The 12,451-nt window shown below is 37.2% G+C and overlaps 1 protein-coding gene across 7 annotated transcripts in view; it reads left to right on the top strand.

Annotated features, from left to right (window-relative positions):
- LOC145666559 (DENN domain-containing protein Crag-like) overlaps window positions 1-12,451 on the top strand; it is a 252,916-nt gene that overhangs the window by 118,786 nt on the left and 121,679 nt on the right. For all 7 annotated transcript variants that reach the window (XM_081733899.1, XM_081733900.1, XM_081733897.1 and 4 more), the window contains exons 14-15: window positions 1,135-1,280; window positions 7,373-7,498. In XM_081733899.1, coding sequence (XP_081590025.1) covers window positions 1,135-1,280; window positions 7,373-7,498 — 272 coding nt within the window. The remainder of the gene's footprint in view (window positions 1-1,134; window positions 1,281-7,372; window positions 7,499-12,451) is intronic.

Below are 12,451 nucleotides of genomic sequence, written 5' to 3'. Positions count from 1 at the left end.
CATTAGTAGCGTTCATGTAATTCACTGTTACCGGTATTTGATGTAATATATATCTTTGTTTCTTACCTTTCAACATTTTGCGCAATATATTTTTTATACATTTAATATAAATAATAATTTTTAAAAAGTTGAACATAAAAAATGGAGATTAGAGAATTGGCATGGGCAGCTATAATATTCCTTCCTCCAAATCTTGATTATGTCATTTCTGTAAATACTTGCATACGCAAAAATAAAACCTTCCTTCAGTGCTCTTATTTAATAGAATTTGAGGAAATTTGAAATACCTTACTAAAGTCACTAATTTTGTTTGTTTTAAATAAAAGTATTTCTATGATATGTATTAACTTAAATGTGTATTATAAACTTGATTCAGTTTGCTCAGATAGCAATTCTTTGGTTAATTTACACGTCTTTGCTTGTCATCTGTTATTAACCAAATATTTATTTAGCTTTTACAAGTATTTTTCATAAGTAGACCTTTATGCTAGGGTGATTAAATTCAGGTCAGGGGAAGTGAATAGTCTGGCACGTGGAATCAGGGATTAAGATATAAATTATTTTTATAAGAACTATGACAAAATTCCTTAATTTGGAGGTAATGCTCTAATGCTCATCTGCTTGTAATTCTTAATATTTTACCGTTTTAATATGATAAAATATTCATTTATCTTAGTGGCATCGTGTTAAGTAGCTGCCTGCTTTAAAATATAAATGAGAAAATCGTAAGTTTTTATGAGTAATTTTAAACACATTTTACTTTCATGTGGACATTCATATCAAAGTATTTTAGCGAGTGATGGACTTACTATAGTTTCACGTATTTCAAGGCACCGTAATTTGCAGCATGTAGTACGTATATTCTTGTAATATCAGAAGGTATGGAATTGCGTTGGAATAATTCGAATTTTGTCGTTAATATTGTTCTTGCTCGGCCAAAAAGTAAATTTTTATATCCAAGAACTAAGAAGTTTTCAAAGGCCAATAATGCTGTTCGTCACAAGTTTTTGTTTGTTTGTTTGTTTGTTTTTTGTTTTGTTTTGTTTTGTTTTGTTTTGTTTCGTATGAATTAAGCTCTCACATTAAAGTAGTTTCTGTAGAAGGTTTTCACATTACATAATTTTGTCTTTTTAGGATTTCTGCGTTCCAGAGAAAGAACACACCATAAATTTTTTAATTTAGTAATGAAGACTCAAATGTTCATCAGATTCATCGAAGAGAGATCATTTGTTTCTGATATGGATGCTAGTTTAGCATTTTTTGACGAATGTACTGAAAAGGTATTTCTAGTCATAAATGTTATTAAAATACGTGTAAATATTTCGTCTCATTATGTTACGTTGAATGTGAATATTTCCCTTCGAAGGAACGGTATGAAAGTTGCGATATAGTGGTTTGACTTTATATGGTAAATATTAAGCACTGAGGTTATATATACATACAGTGCAGCCCACTTATAACGAATTTCAAGGAGTTCCGTTATAACCAACAGAATGAGTTCTTTATATTCGAACTTCGTTATAAACAAACTCATGTATTTTTCCGAATTATGAAAAAAACAAAAGATTAGATAACAAGCAGATACGTTTAAAAAAGAATATACAGCAGTATAGCATTACATCTGAAGATAATTTTATTAAATGGGTTGTTATCTAACCTATCGTACATATTGCAGTTTTTCCTACCTGTTCAAGCACGCTTGAAGAAGTCTGTAATTTTCTTCTGAACCGTGTCAGTTGCCGCTGTTCGTAGCACCGCCGCTTCCACTTCCTCAGCTACCCGAAATGCATTGTCGGCACCTTTGTTGTGTTCGAAAAGATGCTGTTGCAGGTTTTCCAAACTTCGAATCTCTTCTTTGGAGCTCGGGGATTGTTTCACATTTTTCACTTATCTCTCATCATCGTAATCTGCTTCACCTTCCTTCGTAGCATCCCTCACGCTTTCCACAATTGAATTATCAACATCGGGATCCTCAGTTACAAGCGCATCATCTGCAGCGACGTATTCAACAAACATAATTCCCTGTATCGCTCCTTCCTGAAATTCACTACAAGTTTGAGGATTTAACAGCTTTTTCCGCCGTATTTGTAGCAATGACATCAGGTTCATTAAGAAGATGATTTGAATGAAGCCAACAATTTGCGACGACCCGCGGCTTCAACGTATCCATGTCGTTGTGAGTATTTGAATTGTCACATGCAGAGAGATGCTAGTTTCCCTCTTAAGACGGATGTTAATTAACATCCTTTCAAGCACTTTCTTGCGGTAATGGCATTTCACGGCATTTATGATGCCTTGGTCCAAAGGCTGCATCTTTGAAGTGCAAGAAGGAGGAAGGAAAAGAAGGGTTGTAGCCTTCAGCGTTACAACCTATTGTGTGCGGTGCAATTGTCCAAAAGCAACAGTACGTTTCTCCCGCGTTTTCCATCTTATCGAAGTCCAGAAGCCACTCGCGAAAGATTTTCTTCGTCATCCACGCTTTCTTGTTGGCATAATACTTAACAGGAAGATAATCAACTCCCTTAAGATAGCACGGATTTTTACCCTTTTCCACCACAAGTAACTTTTGCAAGACTGATCTGTCACTGTTGCAGCACAACAACGCAGTAACGCGAACTTCACTGTTTTTTCCGCCTTCACACTTATCTTCTCTAACAGAGAAATTTTTTGCTGCAAAAGCTGGTAAAAAAGCCCCGTTTCGTCCACATTATAAATGTTACACGCGCCGAACTTTGATAAAGTATCCTGGTGCCTTTTCTTCCAGTCCTCTACAGTGGCATCAGTCACTGAAGCACTCTCACCACAAACACTCGTCAGTCCGACGTTGTATCTATCTTTGAACCGCTGTAGCCAACCATTCCCAGGCTCAAAACGACCGTGACCCAGAAGAGTAGCAAATGTTGCTTTTTCTTTGAGTTTCGACACACTTACTAGAATATTTTTCGTCCTGCATCGCAAAACCACACTGAAAAGGGGCATCTTCAACGTCACTATACACAGCACCACGCATTTTCTTCCGATTCACAGCCAAACAGTTTTCATTTAACTTCTTCCTTATTTCCACTTTGTTTTTTAAAATCATTGGGAGCGTGTTCTTCGGGATTTCTTTTGTCTTTTTTTCTTTTTTTTTTTAAGCAATCTCATTTTTCTTCAATTTTTCCTCTTCAACTTCGTCTATAATTTTCACTTTTACCTGAAGAAGTATGGCTTTCCTTTTGTTTGCATCTTTTAATCTAGCGATGCACAAACACGAGTTAAAAAAATCAACTTACTGCGTGTTCCTATTTTACAGCTACCGAAAAACGCGCCTCACTTTCCGCATCTAAACAATGAGCTCCAGTGAAAATAGAGATTTCTTTTTAAATTTGGTGGAACTTGAACTCTGGTGGACGCGCGTTGCCGGAAATACTGCACCCGGGGCGATTTCTGCACTAATCCGAGTGGGAGGGAGAGGAGTGAGCCATGCCCAGCGACAACAGCTAAGAAAACCAGTTTTACGGAAACCGAGTTATCCACGAGCAGAAGAAAAGAAAACATAATCCCGTTCTGGGAATTTCGCTATAAGCTGTCTTTACGGAAAATATTTTTCGGTCGTTTCTTCCATGTTTTAAATGGATGGTGTGACGAGGATTTCATTTATGTTCGTAATATTCAATAATTCGCTGTTTCCGAATTCGTTATAAGTGGTCTGCACTATATATATATCGTTTGTTTTTTTTATCAGTGCTTTTTACTGAAATGGCATTATGACATTTCCTTATCGTCTCAGTAGAAAGATATAAGTTTTAATACTAAAATGTACTTTTATAAATTCCAGTAACGACAGAATTGCTTTGTACTATAATGTAAATAATCTATGTTGTTAGCCATAGATCTTCACAGGTGCTAAAAAAAATTGAGTGTTCACCCATGCACAAGTCGTATGGATATAATGTAATTGATGATTTTTTTTATCGCAACTGTTACTTTTTCTTTCGAGTTTGGGTATTGAATGGAGACAGTAGAAAGCAATGCATGTAAAGAAATCTTCCCCAAAAATCTTGCAAAATAATAAAAATGTAAGCCAAAAGCAAACTTGAATTTGATTGGGTATATACTAGCAACCATGAATTTTCTAGCTACAGGAGGTAAAGAAACTTAGGAGTCGGTGAAACTGGAACAAAGAACAGGACCAGAATGTTGCATTTCTTGCTTTTAAGTTAGCGTTTATATTGGCTTCTGTAACGAATATTTTGTATACAAATATGGAAACAGAAAAACCTCACTGAACTCAAGGCAATGTGCTACAGATAGAAGAGCGAAATGTATAATAAAAAAGTAACAGGTTTTGTAAGAGGAAACTACGCGGCTGAGTAAGTAGATCGACGACGCAGGAAAACATAAAATATTTTGACCCTTGATTAATCTCAAGCTCTTTTTTTCTTCTTCTTTTACTATAAAATAGTACGTGTGAGATATTCATATTAATGGCAGCTGAAACCATAGGATAAAAAAGGAATAAATATGACAGATTTACTCATGAAAAAAACTGTGTTTATGCAACGAAAAATTAAAATGTCATTTCGCCATTACCTGGGAATCGCATATCAAAAAACAGAATATAAAGATTGGATCATCTTACCGAAAGTACATTATTTACAGAATGTTTTGCAACGTACGCAGTGAACTTGATCGTTAGATTCATAGAATAAAGGGAAGGTTTAATACTCACTGTAAATGTTAAATAAGATAAAATGATGGCAGAGAAAGAGTTTAGGAATAGATAAAGCATATATTAAATAAGGATATATGGAAAAAGCTTTATTCTGATATTTCTCAGTTGTACACCAACGAAATTAAAATTCTTCCTAGTTTTTAAACACATGTACTCAGAAAGCAGGAAATATGCGGTTGGCAATAACACTTGTTTTCAGCTTATCTCCTTATGCTTGCATTTATCTCCTTATGCTTGCATTCCTGTTCCTCCTTACCACTAGCAGAATAGCTTAGAAGTTGAACAAAGAAAGAAACGATGGAGATTTAAAGCGGAAATACACACTTATCATCATGTACAAACTAAGTATGTGAACAATTAATAAAATACACGGATTTCGTTATCAAATCAACAGATACTGAACTGGTGGTAACATATAGTTGGAACATATAACTTTTCAATACGTGTAAAATATATTTTGTCTTCGTGAGAGCATTGAACAAACCGACTGAACTGAAAAACGTTCAGTCATACCCACAGATTGGGTAGAGAGAAGCAGACAGTTGTTTCCTTCCTTGTCCTTTTTGAAGCAACTAAACTTACAAAGACTTAGGAAATATTCTTTAAGTACATTCATTTTCTTATCTCATTATACTTATTTATATTGTAATAAAACTCGTATTACATCTTGCTATTTCATAGTGAGATATGTCGCGTAGGAAGTTCGGGATTCGGTACTTTGCGTTTCGGCACGCCGTCGCTTTACTCACTCACGAACAGGGGACTTCGCCAGAAAACAATGAAGAAAGTATGTTTTCATTGTAAATACATTAATTATTAATTAAACACAATGAATATGACTACAGCTTAATTAAAATAATTGCGGCTGACTAATAGTAAGAATATGTGTATGTCCATACCATTGAGTTAGTAATGACACTTAACTGCAAAATATGAAACTTTTTTTCTGTCGCCCGACGTATTTAGCATTTGGATAAAATCGGAAAACATGTTCATTAAATTTTTAAGCATCACAGTTTACAAGAGAAAAAAATTAAATCTTTAAAAGTTTTACGTCCCACGCATATGCCAGCTAGATTAAAGGGGACGGTGATGATGAGAAATGAATGAAATAGTGGAATGAAGAAAGTGGGAGGAAACGAGAAAGCCCACGCACACAGTGTTTGTCCACACAAAGTTCATTTGGCGCGGGCTGGGATCGAACCAATTACCCCATGCACCAGAGGTGAACGCTCTTCCACTGAGTCACCGCAGCCCAGTTTACAAGAAAGTCAGTTCCATATGTATTACGTGTCTAGCACTGTGTATAAGTTCCAGACATGTTCTGTAATAAGGAACTCAGGATCAGAGGCCAATAGGAATGTGGTCCCTCCAAAAATGCCCTAAGGGAACAATATTCCCTATTTTCCAGGTTCAGAATACTTAGTTTTATAATGTTATAACTGAAAGAGAAAATAATTGCAAGGTTTCTATGTCGTGTTCTTCTCCTATTGGAATAGTACAACTTTCTACAAAGTTCCGAAAATGTTTTTGTGTGGTGCAGGAACAATATATTGAGGAAAAAATCCAAATTATGCACACAAATGAAGAGTATGGGAGTCTGAGTTGCTCAGGAATACGAAGTGTGATTGAAAAGCTTTAAGACAGAAGGCTCCGCTGCTCGAGGAAAATGGATATAATTGTCCGTTAGCGTGGTAGCGGTGGCTTGGTTTGACATTGATACATGCAGCAAGAATCACTGTGATATCTTTGTTCAATACAGCGTAACAATCTGTTGAGTGCGGGTGTGTATGTGTGTGTGTCGTAGCGGCTTATTAAATGCGCAAAGTGGATGAAAAATTGGAACATGTCTCAAGATCTGCTTAGTCGGGCCGAAACGGACCCAGAATTATTAAATAGGGTAATAACAGGTTAGCCGACTTATGCCTGTTTCTTGAGTTACAATTGTCGCTGAAAGGGAAGAGATTTGACTCAATTGAAGACATCAAGGCAAATACGGAGAGAGTTCTTCATACCCTTACGAAACATAATTTTCAGGAATGCTCCCAGAAGTGCAAACATAGTTGGAGTCGGTGAGTTCATGCAGTAGGGAACTACTTTGAAGGAAATCCATCACAATAGCCTGTAAGTACTGCCATTTTAAAATTACATGCCCAGTCTTACAACTTTCCAATCACACCTCGTATATGTTCTAAAGTATAAAAGAGTTGAATTTTTGCAATTGCACCCATAATCATTAATTTTTATTTATAAGATTATTACCTATGAATTTGTCGTTTCGACTAGGAACAGGGTGTATATGTCATCATTCGAACCCGCGATCTTCACATACAAAGGATATGGCAAGTGTTTTTTTTTTTTTTCCTATTAATCTTTAAGATCTTACAGCAAAAAATGGGGATAGAAAAAAATATAAAAGTAAATAAAGAAAAGATCATTTGCGAAGCATCCAGGTGGGTGCCATGTTTGATGCCGAATTACATGATCCTGCATTCAAACATAGCGCACATCTGGCCGCTTCAGCTGCTGATTTTTTTTCTTAGTGAAGAAGAATCATACAGTTTCCTTTTTTTTTTGCTTGTTTGTGAGATTATTGCTAATATTTTGTTGTTACTACTAGCTGTTGATCATGAAATTTTCGATTTCGTTTCTTTACAGGTTGATTTGGATGATAGTGACATTCGCCTCATGGAATTGGACGAATCTCATCAAAGTGAGAGAACAGTTTTTATAATGCCACCTGAATATGCAAGTCAGGAAGGCGTAACATACAATTATAACAAGGTATTTTATAATATTCTTTGTTGTTCCTCGATTATTATTGTTTTATTCTCTTCTGTTGTCATAGATGTCTCTGCTAGGAAGGTACGGAGGAATGTCGCCCCAAACATCTTGCGTAGATACAATCGATCAAAACTACAAGTACCTATCTAGTCATTAAAAAGTGCGATCAGATGTTTAGAAGTGACACAGACGTGGTGTTGACGATATATCCTTTTGCAAGATGATATATGAAAGTGTGGACCATAAAGAGCACCAATCAATTTTCAAAATGTCCACCTTGAGCCTGGGTGCAAGTCCAGGGTGTGGTGGGCCATTTGTCAATGGAATTACGAATAGTGTCGACGGAATTACAAACTGTGTCAAGGCAGTGGCGGGCTTCAGGGAGTCCACATTAGAGTATCTCTTCTTGCATATCATTGATTACAACACTGTCCACTATTTGTAGTAGAACAGGTTCAGATCCGGTCTGCTAGAGGGCGAGTCTGATATGGAGATGAAGTCTGGGACGTTGGCCCGTAGCCACTCTTGTGTTGACCGTGCCATGTGTGCGAGAGCAGAATCGTGTTGGAAGTTCTACTGTTGGTCAGAAAACATGGTGGTACTCAGGCTTTCACAATATACGCCAATACTATGATCAGGGTTCCCACTCGTCCTGGAAATCCTGGAAAACCTGGAAATGTCCTTGAATTGATTTCGTCCTGGAAACATCCTGGAAATGTCCTTGAAAATGCATTTCTGTCCTTGAAATTTACAGAAATACTGAATGTCAGACTTTTCGTAATTATAATGAAGGTTTTAATTGATTACTATTTTTGTTTGCTGTTTCTGTTTTTGTGCTGAATAATAATTTATCATGATCCTGCATGTGTGGTTGGTTGATAGACTTTCTTTCTTCCAACAGGGTGGTTGGCTAAAAGAACTTCTTTCTTCTTTCAGTCACTAGTCTGTCAACCCATTCTTGGATGCTGTCTTCACTAGCACTATCCTCCAAAAACTGTGCTTTGTGCCAGTATCAATTCTCCACAATCAGTCTATTTTCGGAACAGTACTTACTCTTCTGTAAAATTTCATATTAATGTTATTTGTGACACGGTCATATTTAGGTGAAACTCAATTCCTTGCTAGAGCTCCTCCGTAGCTAAGCGGTTAGCGTACGCGCCTTTGGCGTGGGAGACCCGGGTTCGATTCCCGGCGGGAGCTCATGTGGTTCGGATTCCACGTTAACCAGTAGGTCCACGTCTCATATAGCCTCGCTGCTGAACGGGACGTTAAACTCAAAATCAACTCAACTCAACTCAATTCCTTGCTATACCAAAGAAACTTTACGTTTCTTGTACATGAAGCAGAGCAGAAATCTTGGTTTACTTTATTGACAAAGTCAAATGCTATCCATAGAGCAGCTTTGCTGAAGAACAAACACATTATGTCTATAGATGAGGAAATCACACAACTCCATACTCAGTTGAAACAGTTGTAATATAATTCCTTTTTTTCCCCTAACTATATCTGTCACGCAATGAATATGCCATGTACGAAAAATAGATTTTTGTTGTTTGTAAATTTGTTCGGTGCACAATTAAAATGTCATGTAGAAAGAATGACAGTATATGTGCTGGACGTGGGTGGATCGGATGGCTATAAAGGGAATTGGGAGGCCACCAAAAAAAGAAGCAGCACATTACGCTCCGCTTTGTATTTAATTATTGTATATTAATATTAAACTTGCATTAATATTCACTGCACAATTTACTGTACCTTTCATTTCACTGTTGTGAATTTTGAACGTACAGTTGCAATACTGTTATACCTTTCTGTTTCGAACTCCTGGAAAATAGGTGATATGTCCTGGAAATTTTTGGGGGAAAAAGAATGGGAACCCTGTATGATACATGGAGCTGTGTTGTGCTCCCACCCCACCACACAATGAGTGATGCTGGGTAATAGGAACTTCGGACTCTGGAAATACATTCAGCTTGTATTGATGATGGTGATGATGATAATGATGCATACATACTGTACGTTCATTTTAAGCATTAAAGGTCTGCTTAAGTGTGAACAGCTTCTCGTCGGAAAAGAGAATTGTCCTGTGACAATTTCTTGCGTAACGCAGGAAGTGACCTGTACGTTGTTTGTAGGCTCTGAGATCCAGATCTTGATTGAGCATTCGTGACATGGTTAGTCTCGAAATAGACATCTTTTGAGACATCACTGATTGAGTACTCACGAGATTTCGACAAATCCTTGCAGGTACGGCTTTAACTGCCTGTTGTGTACTCACTGTGCGTGACCTTGTCACTATTCTGCCGGTCATCACATATCCTATTTCATCGGTAACGGTGGATGGTGTGGTAGACAAATCGCTCACTGATTTGTAGGAGTTTCAGAGAGACGAAGATCCGTGATGGTGGCATGCTCATCTTGTTGTGTAGCACTATGACTGCAACATGATCCTCGTAGTAGTTCCACTCTATAGTTACATATTCCTACTGCCACACATCCCAGCGTGGAATGAACAGCTCAGGAGCCCACTTCGCCCACGATATCCAGATGGAAGCATTCATTCATACCCAGCCATGGTCAAATTTCGGTCAAAATCTCGGACAATATTTATGAAATAACTAGGTACATAGAAGTACTATAGCAATAGAAAATAATTGAATGTTATATTTGATGGTAAGTAGTCATATATATGTTGCATTAAGTAGCTGCATGGAAGTTGTGTTAAAAGAATAAAAGAAGAAATAAAAATGACCATTTCCGGAACTTCAAAATTCTGTGCCATTTTCTTGTCAAGAAGATGGCATAATGATATTTTATTGAGCTACCTCGTGGCTATATGATTAACACACGCGTGGCGTGGGAAACCTAAGTTTGACACCTAGTGGTTCGGATACCACGTTAAACTGAGGTCCAGATTTCATATAGCCTCGCTATCAAGTTTTATGGGAAACTCTGCAAATCTGCAGGGGAAGCTTTTTCCAGTGGTTCAACAGGTCTTCTGGGATGAGTGTTTATCACAAAGGCAAGCCTATACATGACACAAGGCTTCTTTTTAAGGCTGTGAAGATGTCGGCGACGAAGCCCGTCAACTTCCTCAAACGACGAAAATTTAACTCGTGAAAGAACTTTTGCAAGCAGACTGTAAAATGAGTGTTCGTTGAATATCCGATATGTTGAATATTCCAAAAACTATCGTCTAGGAGACGGTGACCAAGGATTTGCCCATCAGAAAAGTGCGCGAAACTTGTCCCAAAAATTTTGACCGACAGCTAAAAATCTCTCCGAGTGGAAATTTGTTAAGATGTTTTGAAAATGAGTGAAAATGATCCTCACTTTTTGAACAGTATTATCACGGTGATGAAACATGGGTGTTCCAGTACAACTTCGAAACGAAGAGACAAAGCGCTGAGTGGTATACCTCGGCGTTCCCTCACCACAAGAAGGCTCGAATGAGCAAATCATGCTCATTCTGTTTCTTTACATCGGGGGGGATCGTCCATCTTGAGTTTGTACCTCCCATAACAACCGTTACGTAGAAGTCCTCAAGAGACCGAGAGCAAAGATCCTGCGCGTCAGACTAGACATCAGCGGCAATTAGTAACTTCTCATGACAACTCGCCACCCACACTGCCTTCGTTGTGACCAGCTACCTGGCTAAATCTAACGTGGCAATGCTGCCCTAGCCATTCTACAGTCCCGACTTGGCTCCCTCAGACTCCTTTTTGTTTCGCCGTTTGAAATTTCCTCCTGAAAGGATATCGTTACAGAACAATTGACGACGTGAAAGCAGCTTATGAAATGGCTTTTAAGCTTTTTCTGAACAGGCCTTGCAGGATGCCTTCGCAGATTAGAAATCCTTTGGCAAATTCAGGGGACAATATTTTGAAGAATTTTAATGTACAATTATTATTATTATTATTATTATTATTATTATTATTATTATTATTATTATTATTATTATTATTATTACTACTGTGTAAATATTATTTTCACACTTGTGGACTTCATGACATTACTTTCCGGACAGACCTTGTAAATCTGAAGAAGGCTAGTGAAAACATGTGTATGGACTGTGTTGTTGTATGGATGTAACATGAACTGTAGGCAAAGAATGGAAGCCTTCGAAATGTCCTATAGAGGAAAGTTGAAAATTTATAATGATTACTGCGGATGGCAAAAGAAACCAACGTGATAACCAAGCTCGGGAATCGAACTTGGAATCCGTTCAGCACCCGTACATTGACAGCTTCGTTAATGTCAGCCTGAATGCATACAAAGATATCTGTACACAAATGCTGTTTTTCTGCAAATTGTGATGCGATTCAAACAAAACGAAGTTTTGTTTTAACCTCACCATAGACAACCATAATCAAGCACTATATTAGAAGTTATGGATTAAGCAATTATAGATAAAACATACTACGACAAACTATGCACATAACAAGCACAGAAAAAATCCTGAATTAAATAGACACATGGTCTAACTTACTATACATGTATTATTCATATTCTTAGCTTCTACATACACATCCTTTGTGTTAAAAAAATAAGTGAAAAAAAATTAACTAACAGAAAATTGAACAATTATCACACAGGTTGAGTCGTTAGCCCGCCATCTTTCAGAATGATCTCACTTTCTTCCTGCTTCCCTGACAAAGCCTCGCCCATGGATCTAGAATCCAGGCGTAAAATGAAGTTTCAAACCCTTTATAACATACGAATTTTTATCATTTCGTCTACACATGTACTCTCATTGACTGGAGTATTATCATGGCGTATAAGAAAGGTATGTGAGAATACGTTATCAGAATAGTTCCCATGGGTGAGGTTCAAACGTGAACAAAGAGGGCATTATAACGTAAAATAAAAGAAAATACAGAGATGAAACGAAATGCACTTCTTAAAGTCCAATGCATAAAATAAAATGAATATCCTTAAAATTAGTTCATAATG

This window comes from Thermobia domestica, chromosome 12 (genome assembly GCF_964235325.1).
Source record: "Thermobia domestica chromosome 12, izTheDome1.hap1.1, whole genome shotgun sequence".
Taxonomy (NCBI): domain Eukaryota; kingdom Metazoa; phylum Arthropoda; class Insecta; order Zygentoma; family Lepismatidae; genus Thermobia; species Thermobia domestica.
Note: the sequence above shows the minus strand (reverse complement) of the source record. Positions and strands in the feature narration are given on the sequence as shown.